This window comes from Malurus melanocephalus, unplaced genomic scaffold, assembly GCF_030028575.1.
Source record: "Malurus melanocephalus ecotype Western Australia unplaced genomic scaffold, MMel_1.1 scaffold_27, whole genome shotgun sequence".
NCBI classification, from domain to species: Eukaryota; Metazoa; Chordata; class Aves; order Passeriformes; family Maluridae; genus Malurus; species Malurus melanocephalus.
Window position 1 is genome coordinate 1,416,305 of NW_026623259.1, and position 26,504 is coordinate 1,442,808.

The following is a 26,504-nucleotide window of genomic DNA, read 5'->3' on the forward strand; positions in this document are numbered from 1 at the left end:
AGGAATGTCTGCAGTAAGCTGAGAGCTCATTAACTGGAGATGACAGAAAAAGATCTGGTTACATTAGTTGCACAGAGGATAACTATAAGCCATCAAAATGATGGGACTGCAAAAAGAAGATAAATATGATCTTAGTATCCATCATGATGAGACATTTCCAAGAGACATGARGAAATATCCACTGTGGGATTCACTGAGCACAAGACTTCTTGAATACTGTAGGCAAAAATAGGTGTCCACCCTTCCAAAAAAACCTAATTCAAAGCAGGAAAGGTACAGAGAGTCTTGTCACAGCATATCATAGCATGAGAAGTCTGTCTAAAGAATCATGACCTGCTCAGTTTAGAAAAGCAAGRTCATAAGGGAGCTGTGTTCACTCCCAGTAGTCACCTGGGCATATTAAACAATGAACTATAAACGTTAAAGGAACACAAAAGAAAATAAAATTTGTCTATGAATGGAAGTAGAAGATAAGCTTTTTGAAAATAATTTCAATCAGTCAACTCTTTAAACGTAGTCCAAATAAAAGTATTGGAGATGTGAAACCTAATTGATTTTAGACAGAGCACTATGGGTTTATGAACTAGATTATTTAACAATGTGTTAATTTTRTTGAACTCAATGTCCTGGAAATGCATTCTCATCCAGACTGGACATTAGCATGTTCAGCAGAATTCTTAAACTAAGAAAATCCTAGGAGACTTTGGGAAAGGGTTGGACTGCTATTTTCTACCTGTGCAATACTGATTGTGATACAACCCTGATTCTTACAGACTTGAATGTTACTCTAAGGCAAAAACATCATGCAAAGATTAGCTAAAATGGAAAAATTCTTGAATAATATGTGATTATGCAAATGAACACTGTGGTGACATAGAGATATCTAGGGACTGTAAACAGGCACAGGCAACATGTATTCATATGTTTCATTAGAGCATTCAGAATCCTTMTCTTGGAAGATATGGAAATGCTATTGGTTTAAGTCTTCCTTAAAATTACATGGTATTTACCAACAGCTATTATGCTAGAGGTTTTGGAATATCACATAATTTCCTTTAATAAGGCAAAGYCTTTCGTGTAATGTTTTCCTTTAAAAAAAACCCAAACTTGATATAAGAGACTGCAAATTGTGATCTCAGCTGTCCATTGCAAGTCATCAATGCTGTTGACAAACTCTTRGCATTTGGTACACAATTCTGCCTGCATAGCAGTTCAGACCCAAATATTGAACATAACAAGCTTCTCTTGATGAGAAGTATCTCTCATACTACTTCCCTTRGACATTGTCAGTGAGCACAAAGTCACAGGCTCTTGTGAGGTGTATTCAGTCAGGTAGTCCAGCTGAAGTTTGCTTTTATAATTGCTCTAAGCTTCAAAGTTGAGCGTATTTCAGGACTGAGGCCCATGAATGGAAATTCTCATGTTCCAGTCTTTGCACACAGGCATTGAAGATCCCATGACACTTTATACAAAAGGAAGAATGTTAACCCCAATGTCCTTGCCAAATGCTAACTTCGTTAATTACAGTCTGCTTTCTTTAATTCTCCTTGCAGTTTTAATTAGATATGGTATTGTTCTCTTCCTGTACCACATTGTCACTGGTTATTCCCACTTAACCATTTGCTGTGCTAAATGTTGTTGATCTTCCATCCAAACCTGGCTGTATTTCAGAAGTTGGAAAGATGGTGCATTATATTATCCTATTTTTTRATGTTTTTGTTCTCATTCCTTATGAGCTGCTTGCATCTAAATTCTCAGATACATGTACATAAATAAAAGTATCATGAATGCAAGGTTTGGAAATTACGTGACTTACCAGGACTTCTCAAAACAACACATGTGTGAACCAATATACCTCATTACACCTGCAGGATAAATGATTTCCTTTTACCTGGGAATTTTCTGTTTTCCTAATGGCTGAAAAAAAATGTGAAATGACAGGGAAAAAATACTGGAGAAGATATGCACGCAATAAAGATGATATGGGACATTTGGCAGAGAGGTCCTGCAAAGAGACTTATTAGAGGGCTGGACAGTCAGTAACTGTGTGAAGTTTAACAAAGACAAGCCTTGGATTCTRCACCTGGGAAGGAGCAGCCCTGTATGAATATACAGACTGAAGAATGAAATGCTGGAAAGCAGCACTGCAGAAAGGGACCTGGGRGACATCAGTGACAGCATCACCAGCTGGGCAAGGAAGGGATTGTCCTGCTCTGCTCTGCACTGGGGCAGCCTCACCTCCAGTGCTGGGGGCAGTTTTGTGTGATTATTGTAGGAAGATACAAAACTATCAGAGTGTCCAAAGGAGGGTGCCCATACATGGTGAAGAGTCCAGAAGGGAGGACTGTGAGGAGCAGCTGAGGTCACTTGGTCTGTTCACTTGGTCACTTGGTCTGGAGGAGACTGAGGGGGGGACCTCATCACAGTCTACAACTTTGTTGTGAGAGGAAGAGGAAGGGCAGGCACTGATCTCTTCTCCCTGGCAACCACCTGAAGGACCCAAGGGAATGGTGTGAAGTTGTGTCAGGGGAGTTTTAGGTTGGATATTAGAAAAAAGTTCACCACCCAGAGGGTGGTTGGGCACTGGAACTGGGGCTCTCCCAGGTAAATGGTCACAGCACCAGCCTGACAGAGCTCAAGAAACACTYGGACAATGCTCTCAGGCACATGGTGTTGTGACTCTTGGGCTTGTCCAATGCAGGGCCAGGAGCAGGACTTCAGTGATCCATGTCCTACCCTTGCAACTCAGGATATTCTATGATTCTGTGATATTTCAAGCCTTTTGCAGCTTAATGAAAACATTATTGTAGTCAGATATAGATCATGGACAGATACTTGCAGTCACTGCCCTGGTGATCCTACTGATGGAAGGAGGTACATGAACTCTTACCTTTTGAACAATAGTGACATGGAATTGCCGTCCCCAAAGGTGTAATTGAATTCAGCTGAATTTTCTCCCTGTGATTTTGAGTTGTATTTATTCTTTTGAATGCTCACACAATTTTGAACTTTCAGGTGTGTTGGCATAAATTTGTAATTACCAACTAAACTGGCCATTTTTTGACAACTTTTCTCTTGGATTTTGACAGTCATAAAATTCACACCTTTGTGCATAGACTATAGGAGTTTAACTATCTTTCAAGGATAAATGTGATTTATTGTTTGAAAATTAGAAGTAAACAATTAAGTCTCTCAAATTTGTATCAAACTGTGGTGTACAAGCCTGTTTTTTCCATTAATGGCATTGATAATTTAATAAACTGAAAATTGCCATCAGTTTCATACAAATTATTGAACTTATGAACACAGCTGTGTGAAATATGTAAAGTATGACAGGTATGCATTTCTCATTTGTTAATTATTTATTAAATTATATAATTTTCAGTGGTTACTGTTTCCTAGCATTTCCCAAAAGCAGTAGCCTAAATCATATCACAGCTCACCAAAGTCCACTGGAATAAGTGTAGGAGTCACATTGACTCTCAATTTTTTATGTTATTCTGTTTTCATATTGTTTCAATTGACAAATTAATTTACAATAATTTAGGAGGTAATGAAATATGTCTAGAGCTAATATGAGTTCACTCTTGTAATTTAGTTACCCTATCACTGGAACAAAGAAAATGGCAAAGGTAAAACTGCAGTGAATTCTGTAATACTTGTCAATTTACCCCTCGAATGAAACAAAGGTACTTAACGTGCGAATACTCTTAGTCAAATCCTGCATATTAAACAGAGCTTGTTCTGAGTAATACTCATCTGAATTCCAAACATTCTTTTAAAAGGTATTTTCATTGAGAGATCAAATATGTAAGCAGATTTTCAAAACTGACTTGGTGCTGTGATTTCTGATGGTATTCAGAAAGAATTATCAGTTTTCCTAACTAATAAAGCTCTACTTTAAAAATGAGCATGTCATTTATATGTGTTAAAGAAGAATTCTGATTGCTTCATTTCCTTGTAGGTAATGGAACTGTGAACATTTAGCTCAAACTAGGTTCTTGGATGATCTAGTACAGTTATTAGCTGATTTTTAAAAAATCATTATTTAAAAGTAAAACTAATTCAAAATTTCAGATTTAACATAAAATATAGGAAACACTGCCATGAAACAATTTCACACTGAGCGAGTAATTGGGAAATTTGCTACATTCAAAGTAAGTTGTGCTGAAGGTCACAGTCTCTACAAAAAGAGAAATTATAAGAGTCTAAAACAAAGCTGGTTCCCAGCAGACCTGTGGTTGGTGTCTCGGCAACCTGTATGGAAATGTTCCATGTTGTTTCAGGATTCATAGATGCAGGGCAAATATGCAAAACCACATTTTCTTGTCAATGGAAAACCATTTTCTTAAATAATTACTAATTTCCTTTAATGCTCTTCTGTCTCAAGTCAGTGGTTGTATCCACATTTTTTCACTGATTTAAAAAAAATGATGGGGTTTCTTTTTGGTGCTTTTCTTTTGTTCTCTTTTGGTTTGTTTTTTTCTGTTAACTTGGCCATATGGACCCAAACTCAGTTGCTAAGTCCTTGTGTGTTGGCTGCAAAGAAACCTCCCAAAGATGTCAGCTCTAATTTTATATGTATGATAAAACAAAAAAATGTGTTGCCTTTACTGCAAAAGACCAATGCTGAAAGGCTGATCACAGGGTCATAGAARCTGAGCAAAGCCTGAACTGATCTTTAGTAAACTTTTACACATTTTACACTTATTTTGTAAATGCAAAGCTATTCAGGTAAAGGTAATATTTGTGCAATTGCCCAGAATCCACATATTTTAGCCTTGCTTCTCTCTGAGTGCATTCTCTGAGCTTATTTAAATAATTAATTTTTTTAAGGTGAGAAGGATACTGGTATGCATGGTTATATGTCATGCATATTAAAACCATTAGGTTATCTGGTTTATCCTGACAACAGTACAGTTCCTGTCCTTCAAGTATATTCTCTGATGTTCTGGCCACTCTATTTTTAACTTTTGCATATAACAAGGTCCCTGAATCTTTATACTTCTAAACCAGGCCCTATATGAAGTACCAATTCAGAGCTGTGGTCAAAAAATCGTACTGGGCAATATGGTAAAAATCAGCAAGGTCATTTTGACTTAAAACCTAATGTATATTTGAAATGCAGTCATGGCAAACCCGGTTTTAGAAAATAAGCTGTAGAAGCAATTGGAAAGCCTACACTGAGGCCCATATTTTGCCACAAATCGTACTCATGGAAAAATGACAGTGACCCTTTGCTTTCAATTTTACTGAATGTTGTGTGAGATTAAACTTTCCCTTTCGAGATATGTGCATATATTCCTTCTAAAGAACACCAGGCTCATATCCAAAGATGATTGCTCCTCACATGAATGTCGGGTTTTTAAAATCTTTTAACTGATTTTAATTTTTTTCTTSTTCTTCTTYTCTTCCCCTCAAGCTATCTAGCAGCATTTTGGACATATATAACAGTGACCAGGGAATGGCACCAGCTAATATGGGTCTCACAAATGCTTCTTGCCCAGCTAATCTACCAGTAAAAAGGGAGCTCACAGGTAAAAGAACTCTGAAATTTTATCACATAACTGCATAACTGATGGTGTGTCTCTTTAAAGCTGAATAAATCTTATCCATGAAAAAAAGTTTCCATAACTAAATTCCTGAGAATTTTGCAGTTCGAAGTTTCCTTCAAGGAAAATAAGAGAGATCAAGGAGAAATGTTTTCTTTCTGTTCTTCTCTTTAGCAATTCAGAAGCCATGTTTGCCCCCTGTTTTTTATGAGCATCATGCTAAAAAACCTTAATATTTTAGAAAACATAATATATGCTTCCACATGTTGGCTCCTGACCAACAATATAAATAAATCATCATCCATTAAATTTGTTACAGGGTAGAACAAATAGTTCTTTCAAAATTTTACAATAAGGCTATTCAAGGTAAAGCTATATKAGTGGATTAACAACTTTAAAAGTTACATTCAATTAATCCAAAGAATGCTAAAAATTGTGTACAGTTTATTAGTGTCACTCAGAAGAAACAGTGAGTTTATTCAACATCTTACAAATCTGATTAACTCTTACATTATGGGATATAGAAAATCCATATTCATAGTGTACTGTAAGTTTATCCTGATGTAAAATACAGCAAATTGGAGAAAAATACCCCTCCATGGCATTTCTATGTTCTTAAATAAAAAAATGTGCAATGAAAATATCTTAAGCAGCCTGACAGACTTGATGAAAATTTAGTACTGGTAGAATATAGATTTACCTATGATCTGCTTTAATAATAAAAATAGTAATGTAGTAAAAAGACTGGAAGTCTGCTCTTTGTGACAAGAGRCTATTTTCAAAAGATGAAAGAAGTACTGGAATTGCATCTTAAGGACTATTTTAATAAATGTTACTTTCTGTCAGAAGCAGATACAAGAGCAATGGCAAAGGAGAGACAAAAGAAGGATAACCACAATCTCAGTAAGTATGTGTTCATCTTCCATCTCATTAAATGGAATGTATGGAGAATGCAAAAACATTATACATTAGCTGCCACATCTCTGTTCTTCTTCTAGATCAGCTTCTTGCCAGGCTAATAAAATTGAACTCAGATTGCAAGCACAGCCAACCACAAAGCTTTCTTTCTTGAAATTAATTTCTTTCTCTTTTGTCTTTCAAAATACTTTACATATTGCAATTAATTTATTTCCATATCATCTCCTGCTATTATCTTTTTTACAGTAGCACACTTGATGTTGTCTATAAGAATTACAGTGTGAAGCATACAAGACAGGAGGCAGATGATGAGAAAAAAACCAGTGAAAATCCAGTCTTCACACATATTTACTGAAGCACTCAAGCAAGAGGCTGTATCTCTCTATGGGTGATGGGGAGGGAAAAAAATTTGCAGAGGATACCAGAAAACTTCTAAGTGGTTGCCAAGCTCTTGAAATTATGGAAATATTTTGTCACCAAAGGAGATCAGTGCAGGACTGAGTGAGACTCACCAGTGTTCTGGCTTTGCTGCACACGCTGCGTAACCTCTGTCATGCAGGATGCACTTTCCTTGATGAAGAGCACTGCAGCTATGCACAGATGTTCAGCATGTTGGTTCTAGAGGAATAATCTTAGAGTGTAGTGAAACTCATAGTTCAGTGTCTGAATATTAGACTTATAATAATAAGAAACATGTTTGTTTGTATAGAACAGAAAAAAAAATCAGCTTCATTACTGGGAGAAGACTGCCTATAAAACTACACAATTTTTCCCTCTAAAGCATAATTTGAAGCAAAAAGYATGAAGGATTCTTTTTGGAAAGTTTTGAATCGAGCAGTTACATTTTCAAGTGTTCCTTTCCATTTCTTCCAACAGAAAGAGTATGAGAGTTGGATTCAATGATCCTTATGAATCACTTCCAACTTGAGATATTCTATAAATCTATGAATTTAAACATAAATTGGTAATTAGTTAAGAGACATTTTTTGTATTTTTTTTCCCTCTTATTTATATCTTGTTTCTCTGGCTATTCCAGTAATCTTAGAGGGATTTATGGCTTTACTTTCATGAAATTACATACCTGAAAGTATGCATACATGGGTACAATGTGCTAGCAATCACTGTAGACAATTTTCTGCTACTTAGAATTTCCAGAAGGCATCCTTATGCCTGTCTGCAATTTTTTTTGTGGATTATAGACAGACTATGAAGATTTTTAGATATGTTGCTAGCACATAGTCTCTGAAATGCCAATGCAGCTGCTGCCTGTCTTTTTAGGGCAGGAATGGGAAATTTAGATGGAGTAGGAAATAGGGTGGGTTGGAGTTATCTGGAGCTACAAGGGGAACRAGAGGCTCATACATACATTGGGGAGAAATGTCTGAGAACTTTCCCTCACYGCTGGCAACTAAACTGAAGGCTGTAGCCCTAAAGATACTGCAGACAGGCAGCATCTGTTTTGGCCGGGCTCAAGGTGTGTTCTACAGGGCTCAAAGTCTCTCTGGAGATAGCTCTACCATCTAATGGCTTGGGCATAATAAARCATTGCATATAAAGGCTTTATTAATGTGATTTACACCTTTATGAGGATCAAGTTTTTTAGTGGTAGTCTGAAAAATCAGTTTGGGTTTTCCAACTTGATTGGAATTATGCAAATTTAATTTTCRGGTGAAATTAAGGTCACATTTTACGGAAATGTTCTTGCACATTGTCATAACAATAAGGCATGAAGGCACTGGAAAACAAGTGCCTTTTGAAAGGTTATATACTGAATKACACAATGAAAACAGATTTAGATGTAAGAAATTGAACCTCTTCATGTAACAGACAGAGTTTAAAACATTAGTTAATATTTTTTGACTTAGGTTTTTTTTTTCTTCCAAACAAAGAATATTACATCCTCATCCTGTCCATGTGGTTTGAAAAATCATTTTCTGACTTGGCTTATATATAATTTGATGCTTCAAATATTACTGATAATTCAGAATATCATTTCAACTGTTAGAGATGTACATCAGGAAAGTTCTATTGAGACATGTTTTCAAGCTTAARATTTCCCCCTAACTCATTAACACAACCATTGGATATTTCTTTTCAGTAAAAAAAAAATTAAAAATATAACGAGAAAAGATTCTGTGTCGATTTGTAAAGATAACTTTGCCTTGTTTTATAGCTAATGTTTAGTTGACTACTTTTTGACAAATATCTTGCAGAGTTTTCCACAGTGTAAATATTAATTAAACAACACCTAGGACAGTATCGTTAAAGCWTATTCTTTAATTTTGTTTGCCATGCCATTATTTTGCCAACACAACTGAAATACATCTTTTAAAWTTTTCAGTTGCTTTGTGCTTTTGTACGGTGTGCTGTCCTACAAAATCCAGCACATTCACTCCAATGGGATGCAGRGGTTCACTTAGCATTACACTCAGGAGAATTATAACCCTGTCTTCTGAATATGGGAATCATGACCAAAAAACCTGAGATGCTCTAGTTTGTTGAGCGAAACTCCCATTTCTACAGAAAGCAAGACAATACATCCCACAAAGAGTAAATAATAACTTCATCAGAGTAAATAAAAACATTACAGTTGTTCCCAGAACTTGGATCTGCCAGGGAGGAAATAACTGACAGCTGCACGAACCTAGGAGCCTCACACAGACAGCAAGAAAACCCTTTAATAGAGAGAAAAAAGAGGACTAAAGGGGGTGGGGCTGAGACTGAAAGTGACCTTCTCATATGATTATGAGAAGTTTGAAGTCAGCCTTGGAAGACCCCCCTGCCCCGAGGATGTCCTTGGCTGCACGCTTGTAGCTTAACTCTACTGGTCTTTTAGTATTTATATTCAAAATTAGGACATTAATTATAAGTGAATATCTCCAAACACAGAGCATGTATGCATTCTACCCATGTTCTAGGTTGGCCAGGGCTGGTCTGACAGTGGTATTAGCATATTCAGCCCAAGGTAAAGCCTTGTCCTTCCAAGATGCAAAGGACAAGGAGCTCAGTGTGATGTTAAGGATGGACCAAAGCTGAATCCTGATTATTCAGTGAGGTTTGGATTGATTTAAAATGGAGGGAGTGGACAAAATCATGCGTTCACACCAGCAGAAACACCATTAGAGACTGCTGGTCTCTGACAGGAGAACCCCAATGGGACTACATTCTCACTGAATGCACTTACTGTGTAAAATTATATATGAGTAATTCCCTAAAGCAATGAGATGTCCTCTGGACCTATCCACTAGAAAAACATGAAGTTTCTGAAGGATCGCATACACCAACCCAAATATCAGTATGATGCTGGCAAAGTGAACTGAGAACACGGAGAGGGGGCACTAATTTAAAGAGATTAATTTTTTCTTTTTTCCTTTCTAACTAAGTTACAAAGTTGAACAAGATACCTTACACAGCTTGTCTTAGGAGAAGCATAAATTTAAAGCCAGAAAATATATTTCATTGTTTAAACCATGTTTTTTTAAAAAAAATCTGTGTTTTAAAAATAATTGTAAATATGTTTGTGCTGTCCATCATCAAAGGAAATAGATGTAATGGGAATGAACTGTTTCTGACACAATCTTGCCCTGCTTCAGTGAGGGGATATGGGTGTAGTTACGTTCGCTCTGTGGTTATAAATGTCTGGTAATTGTGAGTAAGGGATAGTGAAGCTGTTACCTGTGATCTCTAACAGCTGTTCTGCCAAAATATCAGTTGCTGGATGAATTATCTTGTATCCCTGTTGAAATCACCAKCAAAACTCCACTAAACTGCAATCTTTGTTTTGTGGGTGCAGAGTGGAGAAAGAATGCATAAACAGCAGGGAAAAGGATGTGCTAGCTCACATTTAGACAATATGTGACTGTTGCATTCTCTAGAAATCTGACTGTAAATGGGGAAAAAATCTGTGGTTAAGGTAAGATACAGAAGGTACTAATCATAGAACTTGTCCTGAGAGTAAGTCAGAGACAGGTAGGAGTTCATGTTGGGACTGTTATTTGAGRAAGACATTTTCTGTATATTGACTAACTTGGTTTTTAACTAATTAAAATGTTTTATTTTGAATTTCTCCAGGAATATTTTGCCATAAAAATAGTAACTGTTTCTTTTTTAACAGTTGAGAGAAGAAGAAGGTATAATATTAATTACCGAATCAAGGAGCTTGGAACACTCATCCCCAAGTCTAATGATCCGTGAGTTCAACTGTCTTTCCTATAATAATGTTTATAGCATAAATACAGGAAAAAAAGAGACAATTGTGTATACTGGCTRTAGGATTGAGTAATGGGATGCAAAATCTTCCATGCCAGGTCACTGGCTTAGGTCAGGCTGTTAAAGTGACAGATTATTCGTGCCTGTTGGAAAAACTGATGTGGAAGCATAATAATATGTGAAAGCAATTTTAGGGTGTTTAGGAGTGACTGCCACTTAGAGGGAAAACAAACAAACTAAACCCAAACTAAATTAAAAAAMGAAGAAGAAAAAAGATTAGCCAAACAACAGAAAGTCTGTATCACTTACCTGAGCACAATTGTGTGGTGTCTCTGGAGAAGGAAGGAGTAATGCTTTCAGCTCTTGCCATGGCCCTCTAGTGGGATAACACAAAATTTACGTTGTCACTGTCTGCCCTTTGACTAAGGGGAAAAAACCATCAATTTAAGAGTCTGTAGTCTGAGYATTTTTCARAAGTCCTCAACTCAGTGCAGAGAAMGCACCACTCCTAAAATGCAAGGATAAAAGTAATAATTGCTATAATTGCTATAATAATATCATTCTATACTAATGCATATACTCACAGAAACACAGAATGCGTATTGCTTGAACTATATGTGCATTCCCTTAAAGCTTGTATTTGTCATCAACAGGAAAAAGCTGCCTTGTGGAAAACCCCATTGCAGGATTAGCAATAACAATTCAGAGTGATTTTTAGTGCTGAACTTCAGCCTTAAGTTTCTTTTGTCACGCAGGGAAGACTTAAGACAATGCACCAGAATGATTGTGACTTGCATAAAATTGATTACACAGTTTTTTCTTTATCATTTGCATGCCAATACAGAATTACATGATAATTTAAATGGAAACATCTATTGATATTTCAGCTTTTTTTTTACCTTAGGACTAGCAATCTTTTGATTACATTAGGTATTTCTGCATCAATGTAAAGCTGTGTGAGACTTACATAAGTACAAGTTCGGCTTTATTTGGAGTGAAATTACCAGAGAGAAAGTTAACATACTGGATCTATTTCAGAGAATTCACAAACTCAGTTCCTTGCATAGCATCCCCCCAAGACTGGATAAATGGGTATGTTTTTATTATTAATATGGAATTAGGTGTTATAGCTGAGTTAAAATAAAAAGTGCTTTAAGCACCTAAATAAAATTTTGGCCATGTGATCTGTTGGAAGCAGAGACTGATAGGAGTTTTTTTTWAAATTTTGCTGGTGCATCTTTCAGTATTCCATACTATTTGGGCAAGTAATTGAAAGATTTCTCAGAAAAACAGTGGATGGCACTGTTGGTTTGCAGCTCTAAAGCAAAAATAGAAGCTGGTTACACTGCAATTAGAGATAGGCATAGGGTACAAATTCCAGTTGCAATTTTTGATTGCCTACAGAGGTGTCTCTCATGTTTTGGTCTGGATTTAGGTTTACTTTGTGAACTTAATCAAAACATTAATACCTAGAGCAATCATTTAAGCTTTTCTTAAAATTATTTATCTGGACCTGCATTTTTACTTGAGTTAGTGGATGGTGGACTTTACCCTCAGATTTTGGTGTTGCCTGATGAAAAAGTTTCAGGTATAGATTCTGAAGTCATTGCCTTATCTTGTTTTAGTTTGCAAACCCATGACTGAGTTCAACAGCGTAACCAGAGCCCGAGTGGTTTTGTTTACAAAAGCACAAGGTGAACCTAAGTACCTCACATTCTGAAGACTGTTGTCTTCAAAAGGCTGATAATCAGTACTCCTCTGGATAGCAGGCCTACTTAAAAGCTTTTAAGTTGGTGTTAAGAAAAAAAAAGGCATCAAAACATGCAGGGTTTTTGAAAAACCAGGTTGAAACATAACTTTGCTACAGCTTAGTGCCAGGATAGATTAATTCAAAGAAGTGTAAGCAATTTTTTTTTGTATTTGTATTTTTAGGTGGAAAGATATTAATTTGAACATGTTGTTTTGTTGGCTGATGAGATCAAAATTATTACCTTTTGATATAGTCTTGTGTTGCCAATTCATAACTCAGTGTCCTTATTCTCTCTTTCAGTTCTTGTTTTTTTTCTTCATAACACCTTACTGTGCCCCCAATCTGCCCCCTCTTCTTTGAAAGAAAGAGATTTATCATGGTTTACAATACCTTATCTGCAACATTTTATCACACRTAGCATTTTTGCCTCATATTGATTTAGAAGATTCTTCTTATAGAGGAAACTTAGCTGTAAAGGGAGAAAGCTTACTGATGCTTATACTAATGACAGTGAAGAAAATCAGCCTTTGCACCAAAGAGCAAATACTGCTCTAACTAAGCCATTGTGGTTAGCATGCCTGTCCCAGATGGCTTGCTTCAAGAAGATTACATTCAGAATCAGGAACAGAAAAGGACATTTTTTATGCCATTTGGAAACCTTTTGTGATTTATATTTCTTAGAAGTGCTGTGCGGGGTTTTTATTTCACTTTTGTTTTGTTAGTTACGTTGTGAACTTGTTTGGCTCCTGCAGAGCTTCCACAGGGACTTTCTTTTGCTGGATTAAACCCCTATTCTTTCCACTTTTTTTTTTCTTTTTCTCTAATTTAATGATGAAAAGTGTGGATTACATTGTATAAATGAATGGGTGTTTTAAGTTCACTTCATCAGCATTAGAAAATGAAGATAAGTTACAAAGAACTATGACTCTTTTGTTTAATCTTCAATGCCTAGATATCCAAGTGCTAGATTATTCAGAAATGCAAATCAGTTTTACAGAATAATTCAAAAATAGAATTTTAAAAATGCCAGAAATACTCAGTCATATTTTGCTGAAAAACTCCTAACGTGCTCCTTTAATTATACCCCACTTTCCATTTCTTATTGTGAAGGACTTCTTATTGTGATGGAGCCTGGGAATGCCAGAAAGAACAGTTTACTTGTAGCTGGACTTGAATTGCCCCCTTCCTTCAAGAAAAAAACCCCTTCCTTCAAGGATTCTAGTCATTTTACAGAACTGGGATGTTGAGAGAGCTGCTGAGGATTTGGGCAGAAGCAGTGGGTTGCTGTCACTGTCCCCTCTCTGCTCTCTGAATCTACCTGTGCCTGACCTCTCTGCTGCCTGGGGACAGCCCCTCTCACAGCCAGCACRGACACATTTCTTACAAAGGAAAAGCTTGTGCACACTCATGCTATTGTGAAGTGGAAAATTGCTGCCTCTTTCAGAATAATGTACTTTGCAATTGTGCAAGTCCCCAAAACAAGGGCAAAGTCCTCCTAACAATTTCTTAGAGCAAATTTCTTTAGTTTACAGATAATTTCTCAGAAACAGGGAAAGAAATGGTCTGCAAACATAGTTCCAGCTTCTCAAATGTATTTGTTGTTAGTAAATGGCCTGTGTCTGGCAAACTTTGTAACTATCACACTCTCTCAAATACTGCTTTTGTTAATTAGTTCTAATCTTAAATAAGCAAATGCTCCTGTCCTTGATACAGGAATTCAACTTCTGTAAACTAGTGAAGCTCCTTTGACTTCAAAAAAGTTAAATTAATGGAGATAAGCTGAAGATCAGTCTCTTTTCTGTTTTTAATTGCTCCAAAATGGAGAACTTGGTGAGAGTTGCATTTTTTGTTCTGGGCATTTGAGTTTTGTGGAGAGATTCAAATGTATAAGTTAGGAGGAGAAAGGATTCAGAGACTAACAAATCATAATGTGTTTTTTACTTACTTTTTTTCAATTTTCCATGCAAATCTAGTTATTTTTGGTAGACCTCTGTAAATTAAACYCACTAACACATCTGTAGCTTTCTAAAAACTTAAAATTACTTCACTATATGAAAACAGAGAAGAAAAAGGAGCAATCCTCCTTTGAGAGGTCACTACTGATGATCAAACATGCAAAACATGTTACCACTCTCAAATGACTTGGTTTGGATGTAGAAATTCCCTTGTATTTTATATTTTCAGGATGGTGTCATACATGCATYTAATAAAAATCAAGATTAAGAAAAACAAAGGCAAAATAAAACAAAACAAAACAAAAATAAAAATGAACAGAAACAAATTAATAGAATTGGAAGATCAAAATGAAAAACTTAATTCCTGCTATATCTGAAGAGCAGATCTATATCTGAGTTTTTAGGATCAAAATAGTTAAGAGCACAAGTATTTTGTCTGTTTTTATGAAGTAGTTTCCAATTCAATGAGTAACAACTGCCAGTGATTCCTCWGGTTTTTAAGGTTCTCAAATGGGTTTGTAGGCCTCTTCAGTTCAATTTTTTTCTATATTATATATGAGCACAATCTATAAATCTCGAAGAAACAAAACCTGTAATTTCATAGTGACATTTTTATAACTTTTCAGATAGCTTTATTTACACYCAATTTAGAATTCATTGTTTTCGGAGAAATAACAGAAACCCAATAAATGGTAAAACAATCTCTGAATTCTTCTTATGCATTTGTGCTTTGAGTTAACCCATTTTCARAGGCTGAGTTGGTTTTTATTCCCATCATAGATGAATCTGCTTTCCTGCCTTCTAAGCAGAGCTAGATGCACTGCAGTGTTGGTCCTCAGGAACTTCACCTGTACCTGCCCAGTTTGCCTTCACCCCACCAGCTGTGCTGTGACTCTTCCAGCCCTGCACATCTGCACAGAGCCTCTGCTGTCCCACAGCAATGTCCTGTGACTGCTGTGTGGTTCTCTGGGCTTGAAGGAGTGAGGGATGSCTGCCATGCAGTGCATGTCTGCACTGACATCTTCAGTATTTTCTTCAGATTCTGGCAAAGAAAGGTGTGAAGTGAAATACATGTTGATTTCTAAGGTCACCGGCTGCTCCTTTGTTGTGTCACCTTCAGACACAGGAAGGTTTAACTTCAATATTCCTCATTTAATAAGACACCAACCAGGATTTGTACATATGAGAAGAGATGTAGAAGAGAGGCGCTGGATACACACTYATGCACAGACACACATGCACACATACACAGGTTAAAGCACGATCTCCTTAATAATACCAGCAACACTGCTGCATTTTTATCCTAGCTCTCCATAACAGTTTTGCCTCTCAGATCTGTAAATATTGCCACAACAGATATCTGTCCATATGTATCTCACACAGAAGCTAACCAGATCCATCTCTCTGTGGCAGTTTCAATCCAGGAATTAGTCTTCCAGTGAAGATTTATTTAAAACTATGAAAAGAAATCATTACCATAGAAACAAAAACTAAAACTACCATGAAAACATGAATTAAAAGTAAGCAATATTGCAAAGTGATATTATGTGTAAAAAATGTAGCATGAATGAATTTCATAAAAAAATATTCCAAATGCAGTCATGAATATATGACTTATTCTTACATCATTCAGAAAAATCAACCAAATTTTGGTTGAGTTTGAATTAAAAAAAAATTATAATCAACATTACACTTTTTGTAAAAACTCTATGAAATATTTTCTGAATATTTAATATATTCAAAATTTTCTGCTGCTGTTACATTTCTTTAATTATTTCCATTTTTTCAGCTATGGATGTTTTTCTAATTTCATAGTACCATATATCGTTAGGTTTGGACCATCAGTCCAAAACTGTCTTAGTTTTGGTTTTGGTACTTATTAGAGGGCAACCTCCTTGACAAGGCAGTTTGTGTTTCTCCATATAGCATATACTGCTCATATCTGACATGGTAGTGGAGATTCCCAGTTTGAAAGATTCTTGTCCTGCTTACTTTAGTTATTTTGTTTAGCTTTATTTATKAGTGCTCTGGCAGAGAGAGACAGACACTTTGCTGCCTTTCAAACTRCACTGCCATTCAGTCATTAACAGGGGCCTTTCAGTATTTTACCTAACTTTCCAAAGAGGTCTGAAGAAAATGAATGCAACATGGTGATKGCAGTCAAAGGTTTGTCCATAAAATACGCATTATGCATAGTAAAAGCTTCCTTAACCTTTACTGTTTGAACATAGGTAAAACATTTGAGAGGAGAAAGTCCCGTCCTAGGAGGGAGCCCATGGGATGCTGTAGGAAAATGTTCTCTTCTCCCACCAGGACAAGATATACAGAGAGAGGAGACASAGGGCAGAGAATTGCCAAGAGATGATTCAGATATCATGAGGGAGATATATTCTGCTCTGGTCTCCAAGTCCCACCTTTGCTGTAGCTTTTTTGACCAGGCAATGTCTAAATCAGACACACACCCACCTATGTTTTGGTTTTGTAGACAATAGGGTTGTAGACAATAATAATTTTCTTTCTGACTTCCTCACCTTGTAATCCCCAAAGCTCTGTATTCCTGGCTCAGAGCACTGAGACGAAGGGAGGTCCCAGTGTGCTGGAGCCCCACAGTTTGTGTGTTGCCCAGAGAGAACAGACACTTGAATTTGGGCACTCTTGGATCAAAAAAAAAGTTACTCACAAATCTCTAGCAAATTATCTTAATTCTGTGGTATGGTTAAACCCTGTGATGCTTTATCACAAATATTTTGTGTTTTCTTCTTAGTGTCTTAAAGGCATCAGCTCCATAATGTTTTATCCTTCGTGAAGCATCAGGAAAAGCTGGGTGGTCTGGGTCCTGTACCCTCTTGTCTTTTGCACTTTACACTTAGAAGTAAAATAACTGTAGAAATCTTTACGGGTGCTTAGCTTCATGAAGGGAAGTGAAGGGGCAGGTACCAATCTTGTGACCAGTGACAGGACTCAAAGAAATGACATGAGACTGAGCTGGGGGAGGTTTAGGCTGGATATCAGAAAAAGGTTCTCACCCAGCAGTAGCTGATCACTGGAACAGGCTCTGCAGGGAGGTGGTCACAGCACCAAGCCTGACAGAGCTCAAAAAGTGTTTGGAAAATGTTCTCAGGGAGCTGGGGTGACTCTTGATGTRTCCTGTGCAGGGCCAGGAGCTGGACTCACTAATCCTGATTGGTACCTTCCAACTCAGCATATTCTATGATTCTATAAATAAGGGAAACAGGTAGTAGCCTGTAGAATAATTTATGTTTCTTTTGGCTCCATAAATAACAGTGTGTAAATATAAGTCTTTGGAATAGGTATAAAAAAAMAAAGCTTTCCCCTCCCAACATCAGATTCTTACTTGTTTGAATAACTTTTCCTTCTCAGGGTTGTGATACGGGACCAGAAGCTCGGCCAGCCATCTGTTCAGCATAAGCAATCTTGCAGTGAAGTGGATAGTTTGGATAAAACCGTATATTTGTACTTTTAACGCAGTGAATCCATCCTGTATCATAAAATACTGAAATTTATTAGAAATTACACATTTTCAACAAAATTAATTCTTGTTCCAAGACCTTTTTTAAAGTAATACATAAAAACTTGATAAATGGATGCATAAAACTCTTTGGACAGATGCRTTTGGACAAGTGTTTCATTGCTAGKAAGGCTGCTTGTAAGATGGAAGAAAAACCATTATTTCCTGAATAATGGGCAGGTTTAATCTTATTTTTTTGCAAAGCTTTTATTTTGAGTTGGGGTCTGTGTATAGCTGTAGATTTTAATTTGGAATTTATATTGTTTCAAGATTTTTGAACATGATTTTTGTTATTCCCTAGTCATTACAGTTATGAAAATGTGATTTTTCTAGTCTCTGAATGCCACTCCTCATTCTGTCATCAATAAGGAGTGGCATTCAGSACAGATAATTTTTTTCTCTACAAGCATAAAAGCAACCTCATTAGTAAGTCAGGTAAAAGGAGTAGTATATTCAAAATGATCTTTAAAAATTTAGGCTTAAGTCCTCAGTAATGTATATTTCCTAGTTCATTAATGCAGAAATACTGCACATAGATTTTAATCTTAGAGTTAATAATAAAAGCAATTTTCACTAAAAATATAAAAACTGTAATGGTAGAATCATGATATTGCATTTAGCTCTCCCACAAAAAGTCACTTTATTACTTTCTTTTGACACTTATTTTCATTCTGGGATTAATTTTACTATATAAGGGCTTCTTAACTATTCTATTAAAATTTCCATTCAGAAGCAATAATATCTAAGAGTGAATAATAGTCATGTAAATCATTATTTCATATTAATGTAAAAGATTTTGTAAGTTCTTATGAATTCTGCTGACATGCACAATTGTGAAAAGGTTATCTCTACATTCTGCAGTGATATGCGCTGGAACAAAGGAACTATTTTAAAAGCATCGGTGGAGTACATCAAGTGGCTACAAAAAGAACAACAGAGAGCCAGAGAATTAGAACACAGGCAGAAGAAATTAGAGCATGCTAACAGAAGACTCCTACTCCGAATTCAGGTTTGTATGAGTGTTGCCACGAACTACAAAGCTTTCTTAGTACTTATCCCTCTTCAAATTTTATTAATCTATATAATTTTTCCTCAAATGGTGTTTGTTAAAAATAAATTGGTTTCCCCTATTTATTTCTGTGTATATTGGGGAGGGGATATTTTTTATATTTCTAGGAAATTTCTTTGTTAATTATACCTTACTTAAAGTAATTAGTGGAAAATTAATAAAGTATTTGTGCAAACAGTTTCATTATGCATGTATTATAAACAAAAAAAACAAAAAAAAAAAAAAAAGGAAACAAGTATATTCCTTCAGCCAAAAATTAACACCAGACACAAATTCCCTTCAGTATTTTAATTTTCCCTTTCTAACTATTTCCTGCATTACACTCCCCTGCTTAGAGTGTGTTATATCTGCTTTTGACATKAAGAGGCAGAATTTAGCTCTTGAAAAGCAAGATTCTAATACAGACACACACCTATGGAAATGGGATGGATAAACAGGTAGATAGACATAAAATTGATCACCTGACGTGTGCTGATTTACTGATATGTCTGTATAACAAAAGCATTATCAAGTAAAGAATCTTCTGTTTCTCTGGGTAGCAGTTTTATAATGAACTATCAAGTTACAGCATTTTTCTGCTACCTTCATTGGATTCAGTATACAATMGTTTTAAAGAGGCTTCCCTACCTCTTCTGCTCCTGTAAAATAGTTCCTTAATGAYAGATGGGGATATAAAAACACTTGAGTGGCAAATTTTCTTCGATTAAAAATTTAATATTTTAAAATTTAATCCCACAACTGGGCAAAAGGTATAATAACTTCACACGCGTGATTTGTATACTTTCTGCAACTGTTCTGAAGAGGCTGTTTTGTCTTTTAAGGTTGTTATCTAATTGTTTCTGTTTGAAATGTTAGGAACTGGAGATCCAGGCACGAGCACATGGCCTTCCAGTCATGTCTTCMCTCAGTGCTGTGGATTTAGCTGCACAGGTCATCAAGCAACAGTCCTATCCCGAGGAGAACTCTGTAGATTACTCTCAACAAATGCCTCTGGTACATGGACAAAATTCTGAGGTCTGTGATGGATCTACAGCCTTTTCCGATCCCCTTTCGCACTTCACGGATTTGTCCTTCAGCGCGGCTTTGAAAGAAGAACAACGACTGGAGGAAATCTTACTGGATGACACAGTGTCACCATTTGGAACAGACCCACTCTTGTCCTCCACATCCCCAGCTGCATCCAAAGAGAGCAGCAGGAGAAGCAGCTTTAGCACAGATGATGGAGATGATTTATAAAAGCAAAAAGGGTCTCATGCTTCTCTAAACCACCTGCTAAAAGACTGAGTAAGCATGGTGTTTGTTCTTATTTTAAATAATTATAAGGAGAGACACTGTGAAAATCAATTACTACGTGGCAAGGTTTAAATCAGCCCTTACTTCACAGGAAAATAAGAAGGACATGAACTCACACCATGCCCCAAAATCAGCCTCTCTTCCCAGCCGACATTTGCACAAATCTCTCTTCATTGGGAATATTTTTACTATAATTCCATGAATTTTTACAGTACTAAGAAAATGGTTACCACAAAAGGAATTCCCATGTTACAGAACTGTGTTCAAACTCTTTTCGATCTGCTTACACTTTTCTTTGCTACAAATATGAGTTTTAGTCATTTGCTGATTTCTTTATTTTTTAATAACTAAAAATTCTACAAAATGTGAAACAACAAAGAATTTTTTTAAACTGGGAACTGTATAGATGTTACAGATTTTAAAACATAAACCAGCCAGATAGGAATGCTTTCACACAAGTAAGCATGATGTTTAAACTGTGTGGACTTCTCTTTAAAATGAGAATATCCMTTAAACTTTCCGTGGAATGCTATTAGTTTTTAATCTTTCATTTGTAGAAAAAGAACACTCTTTTTAATATATCTTTTCATGACACAGAAGAAAAATGGAAACTAACATAATGACTGATTCAAATGAACTCAAAGATAAAGCATTGCAGCAGCAAGTCTGTTTGGATATATAAGAGAGATCAGAAACTCCATGTTAAAATCAGCACAATTTAAAACAAGCATTACTTTTAACAGTGCTAAGTCAGCTGCTAATTCCAAGAATATTCAATGTGTCCTTTTTTATGTGAAAGAGATTGGAATTCAGAGATACAACACTGTGCTGTTGGATGACACTTTCAGTGTCCTTTGATGGCACAGTGAGGTTTTCCAAAGGGACTATATCCATACGTGTGCTTTTAATCCATTYGGAAGTAGAGGAAAATTACAAGATTCCCATTGTATACAGTAGGAACAACAATAATTTAATTTCAAATTTGGCTTTGGATTCACTGCAGAAAAGCTGTAAAGGAAGACTCGTCAAACTCAGAAACACTGATGTGATGCACCACATCTCGTAACTAGCTTGCTAGGAGGGAGCATTCAGAAAACTCACTTCTATCCGTAGTGAAATTCTGGAGAGTGATGCATGTTCCTGAAGAATGCTGAGGGCAATCATTCCAATTGTAATATTAAAACACAGGAAAATAAACTGGAACAGGTTCCTCATCACCCTTCCTCAATCAAAGCCAAGAGATAATTCGGGAGCGGTTGAGGCAGCAACAAAACCTCATGTAGTCAGTTGGTCACTGCCCTGCCAGAGGGACTGCAGAGAGAATTGGAAGGGTGAAATCTGGAAGACTCGTGGGTTGAGATAAAGACAGTTTAATAAGGGAAGCAAAAGCTGGAAATTCAAGGAAAGCAAAACAGGGAATTAACTTACTGCTTCCCATGGGTAGGCAGGGGTTCAGCCACTTCTAGGAGAGCAGAGCCCCATCACAAGTAGCAGTGACTTGCAAAATCAAACACCATCACTCCAAAYGCCTCCCCTTCCTCCTTCTTCCCCCCACTTCATATACTGAACAGGACTGGATATGGTCTGGAACAYTCCCTGGTTTGGTTTGGATCACCTGTCCCAGCTCAGGATCACCCAACCTCCCATGCACCCCCAGCTTCCTTGCCAGTGTGTCAGTATTAAAAGCAGAAAAGGCCTTGGCTCTGAGCAGGCCCTGTTTAACCACAACAAAAACATCTTTGTGTTCAGTACAAATCCAAAACACAAACCCATACTAGCCACAGTGAAGAAAATTAACTCTACCCCAGCTGAAACGACCACAGAAGTCCTGTAATAATTCAAAATGTGATTCCAAAAGTGTGTATTAATCTTGTTGTCACTGAGCCTGACTCACACTCCAGAAGCATCACAGGTTTGGGAATAGGAAGATGAGATTAAAGTGGATTGCTCTTTGCATGAACATTTTAATTTTTTTTAAACATATTATCCAAAACTAGAGCAATTGTTTCTTACTATTACCTCTTTTATTTTTTGCACCTGGGTCCTCCTAAGTCATTGTGAGGTTTCTGTTGCTCCCAGGCCATAGCACATGCCTGAATAACCCCAATAGTGTCACAATAGCTTCATAATTGGAAAATTAGCAGCTGGAAAATAAATCRTATCCAGATGGCAATGAAAGATGATGGTGTGTCCAATTTCAAAAGAATATTTATGCTTTTAGAAATTTCAAGGTTTTCTTTGAGTGTGTACAAACTACTTGGATGCCAGATGACCTATAAGTGCTCACCTGACCATTAGAAGAGATTTTGAATCCCTCCACTTCATGGCTAAAAATAACAACAAGTAGGGTTCCAGTAATTTTTTTTTGTTTTGATTTGGTGTTTTTGTCACTCTTTTTATTTGTTTGCTTGGTTTGGTTTTCCTTTGTAGCATATCAGAAAGACAAACAAGTATTAACCAAAGACTGGATATAGGATTGACCACCATTTTAATTGGGTTAATTAAAAGAGGAATTATTTTGCTACAGTTTTGCCAAAGACAATTGCTAATATTGACATACATAACATGATGAATTAAAAGTAACATTTATGCCTATATTATGTCTAGTGTAGTATGAATATTGTCCATTTTAGCTGATGAAAGGAAGGGTTATTTGGTTGATATCAAATGCCATTTGTCCTTGTACTGAAGTTTCTACTACATTAGTTTTAAATACACCAGTGTGGGTTGCTCATAATGGAGAAAGAGAAATTAAATATGAATGTATTACATGATTTTCCCATTGAACTTTTACATGTGAGTTAGACCATACTTCTGAACTATATTGACTTTAAATAACATCCTGAATTTCATCACTTTTATAAGCACTGTTTTAAAAAAATATTATAGTGCATCCATTAAATTTTTTAAAGTTGATTTTCATTCTTCTGACAATTGCTTCAGTCTAAAGCACCAGAATTTTTCTCTCTTCTTGCATGAGAAACTTAACCCAAGATAGTCAATATTCTTTTTGCAAGGTACAGTATTGCATCTATCATTAAACATAGTCAAGCTGTCTTCCTTCACACAAAACCCCCAGCCCCCTTATCCAAAACACTAAATGCATCAATGCCTGTAGGTATTTATTATGGCAATGGTATTTCACCAACATTACATTTTTTCTAGTATAAAGTCATCATAATTACTATTTCAGCTAATAATWATAGCGTGGATTACAGCTTCACCCTCGAAATTAAATGGTGGTGCAAATTGTAAAACCAATCTAGGACATTCTGGGGATTAATAGGTGCTACTGCTACTGCAGGTGTTTAGGAGATGCATGTGCTGGAAGTTGTATCCCAGACTTTCTGGAGTAAACACTCCCCCTCCCACCCCAGGCTCAGAGATAGTGCTGTGAAGCTGAGAGGACTTTTAGGGCAGAGCCAAGTCCAGTCCTACCAGCTTGTGCAGAGGAAAGAGATTTTATAACTACAGGGACAAATCCTGACATTTTTCATCAGGAAGAATTTATTTGCTGTCCATGCAAGTTTTTTTGGGCTGAAATGTGGTGCAAGCAAAATACACTTTTTAGCTACTTCCAGCAGAGATCTGTTTAGTGAAATCTCATGAAAGCTATGCATAATATGCCCGTAGGTCTGGGACTAGAAAAGAATTTAAAGTCTTGCAGATCTTGACCTCAAGCAGGGCAGGGGGTAGGAGAACTGGCTATTTTTGTCCAGCTGTATTAAATGAGGAGCTATTGCGTGTTTCCAGTAGCAGCTGTTCAAAGCTGGTGGACATATTCYTACAGAATCCACAAAACAGTGGACTGATAATTACACAAAAGAAAAGGGAGTTGAAATATTAACATCCKGTTTGATTCATGACACAGATATAGATGCTATACTAAGAACAGAAAACTAAATTATTTCATTGTGCATAGTGTGGAYAGTGTGAAAAGATAAAGCAAATGCAAACAATTTTAACAAACAGGAACACAGTTGCTTTATGTAATAAAATAACTAAATATAATTCAGTTGCTTAATCTTAATAAGAACATTGATATTATAATACTTTCTGAATTTAATAGGACTGTATATATGAGTGGAGGATGTAAAATTATTGTAATTTAAAATTATGTTAAGTCTTTTAGATAAGTAAAGGCATTTACATGGCTATTATGAGACTGTAGAATATTTTTATAATAATTGCTATTTTTCATTGTTAACCATATAGTATCTTGTTTTCTAAGTCATTGTATGCAGACAGAATGTACTTTATTATGCACTATACATGCAATCTTTTTACAATTACATTTTATACTTGCTGGCATTTTATGTTTATTATATGAATATAATTAAAGGACTGAAATTAAAACATTTCTTTATATGTCCCTTGTGAAGCTTCTCTGTCCAGACCCTCAAAAAATGACACCAAAAGGCAATATAGTAACGTCCAGAAAGAACATCGGAGATACTAACAGACAAAACACTTCACAACTGCTAAACATTTAGTCCATTACGATACATCATGATCCAGTAGTGTCCCATTAATAAAAATAATTGATACATTCTCTAATATGGTCTCCTGCCATCTGCTTATTCCTGCTGCTAAGGCTTTGATTTATGGAAAGTGTTTTCAGAATGTTGCAAAATTGCTAGCAGGCATGATGATATCAGTTAAATCACTAAGAAGCTCTACAAAAACCTTTTAATGTACTAGATGTTCCCCAGACAATCTAGGATAAACAGAATATTGTATTTTAACATGTAAAACATTTTTTAAAGCTGATAATTAGGTAGCATTTGGCACTAAAAGATACTCACTTAAGGMAGTAAGTAAGGATTTGGATTTCATTTTGAATTCTTAATATCAAAAGTGCTGCATTCTTTAGAAGCTATTTGGTACTTTCTGCGCATGAAATGATGTAAAAGTTGTTGAGTRGTAGTATAAATTTCAGCTACAGTTTTGCAATAGTTCATAGTTTCATTGTTTCTATACATCAGATAAATATTCTGTTGTACTAAAGATTTCTTCAGGCTCTTTATTTTGTCAAATYGTTAAGACACCCCTATCAGTATTAAAATAGAATATTATTATAAATATTATTTAAAGTTCAGTGATTATCTATGGAAAGAAGCTTTGCTTTTTTACATATTTATTATAGACTTGGGATTTGACCATAAAAGGTACTCAGCTTCTTTGTGAAGGGACTGAGAGCCCCCCCGTTTGCTTTGCAGAGAACCAGTACTTACCCTGTTATAGACTCAGACACTTAAGGATTAAATAAACAACATCAGAAAATAAAATCAGAAGTTATTTCAGGGATTAGAAAAGCCATGTGTGATACACTGCTTGATTAAAAGTAGTGAGGTTTGCGATTGACAGACAAATATTTRCTGTCAGTATCATTTGTGGTGACAGCCAATGGGAGATTAGAGGAGAACTTGTGGTGGTGTGATTGTGGTGGATTGTGGTGATAATAATCAGATCAAAAGTTTAATTATAAAGGAGACTGCAGCAGTGAAGTATGTAAGGCTTATTGGTTAAATCACTGCTACCTATCAAGTTAAATATATATCAGTTTCATTAATTGGCAACCACAAGACAAGTGTTCTATATTCAGGGTGGTGATGATTTTGATATAATCCACCACATTGTGGTTAAGTATATGATTCATGTAATAAGAAGAAGGTGCCTCCAGGCTATTGTTCCTACCATGGATTAAAATTTACATATTGCTTCTCCTTATGTCAAAACATCTGGTGCCTGCAAATGCTAACATTTCGTTAAAAAGTTTCACGAGATAGAAAAAGTGGATTGGAAACATTGCATGTGAATCATTCAAGCATTATAATGGAATAAGAAGCTGAGTTATGAGCAGGCAGATTGAACAGTAGTATAGTCAAAGAGATTCATATGCTTATGAGTTTGAGAGAACACTTTGTATTAGAAGGGGAAATACCCCAAGTCATAGAAATTACCAGTGAGTTGTTTTTTTTCAAATGTCACTGAGATATACAATCTCAGTCTTTCCAAACTGCATTTTCACACCCAAATAAGATCCCTGTATCTTAGTATATGTACTAAAATGCTAAGATTGTGTTTAGTACATTCATTCAATTCATGCACTTTAAAATGGCATCCTTACCTACCATGTATTTTCCTCAGAAAATTTCRTGACTCTTATATTTGGGTTCCTATTTTACAACAGTATATATCAGGGTATAATAACTAAATCTCAAAAGAT

General features: G+C 36.0%; 1 protein-coding gene across 1 annotated transcript in view; it reads left to right on the plus strand.

The window, feature by feature from the left end:
- TFEC (transcription factor EC) overlaps positions 1-24,429 on the plus strand; it is a 37,012-nt gene extending 12,583 nt beyond the window's left edge. Inside the window, exons 3-7 of the mRNA XM_057390489.1 lie at positions 5,423-5,537; positions 6,402-6,455; positions 10,585-10,660; positions 18,775-18,922; positions 19,838-24,429. Of these exons, the coding sequence (XP_057246472.1) occupies positions 5,423-5,537; positions 6,402-6,455; positions 10,585-10,660; positions 18,775-18,922; positions 19,838-20,218 (774 nt within the window). The 3' untranslated portion in view covers positions 20,219-24,429. The remainder of the gene's footprint in view (positions 1-5,422; positions 5,538-6,401; positions 6,456-10,584; positions 10,661-18,774; positions 18,923-19,837) is intronic.
- The last annotated feature ends 2,075 nt before the right edge of the window (positions 24,430-26,504 follow it).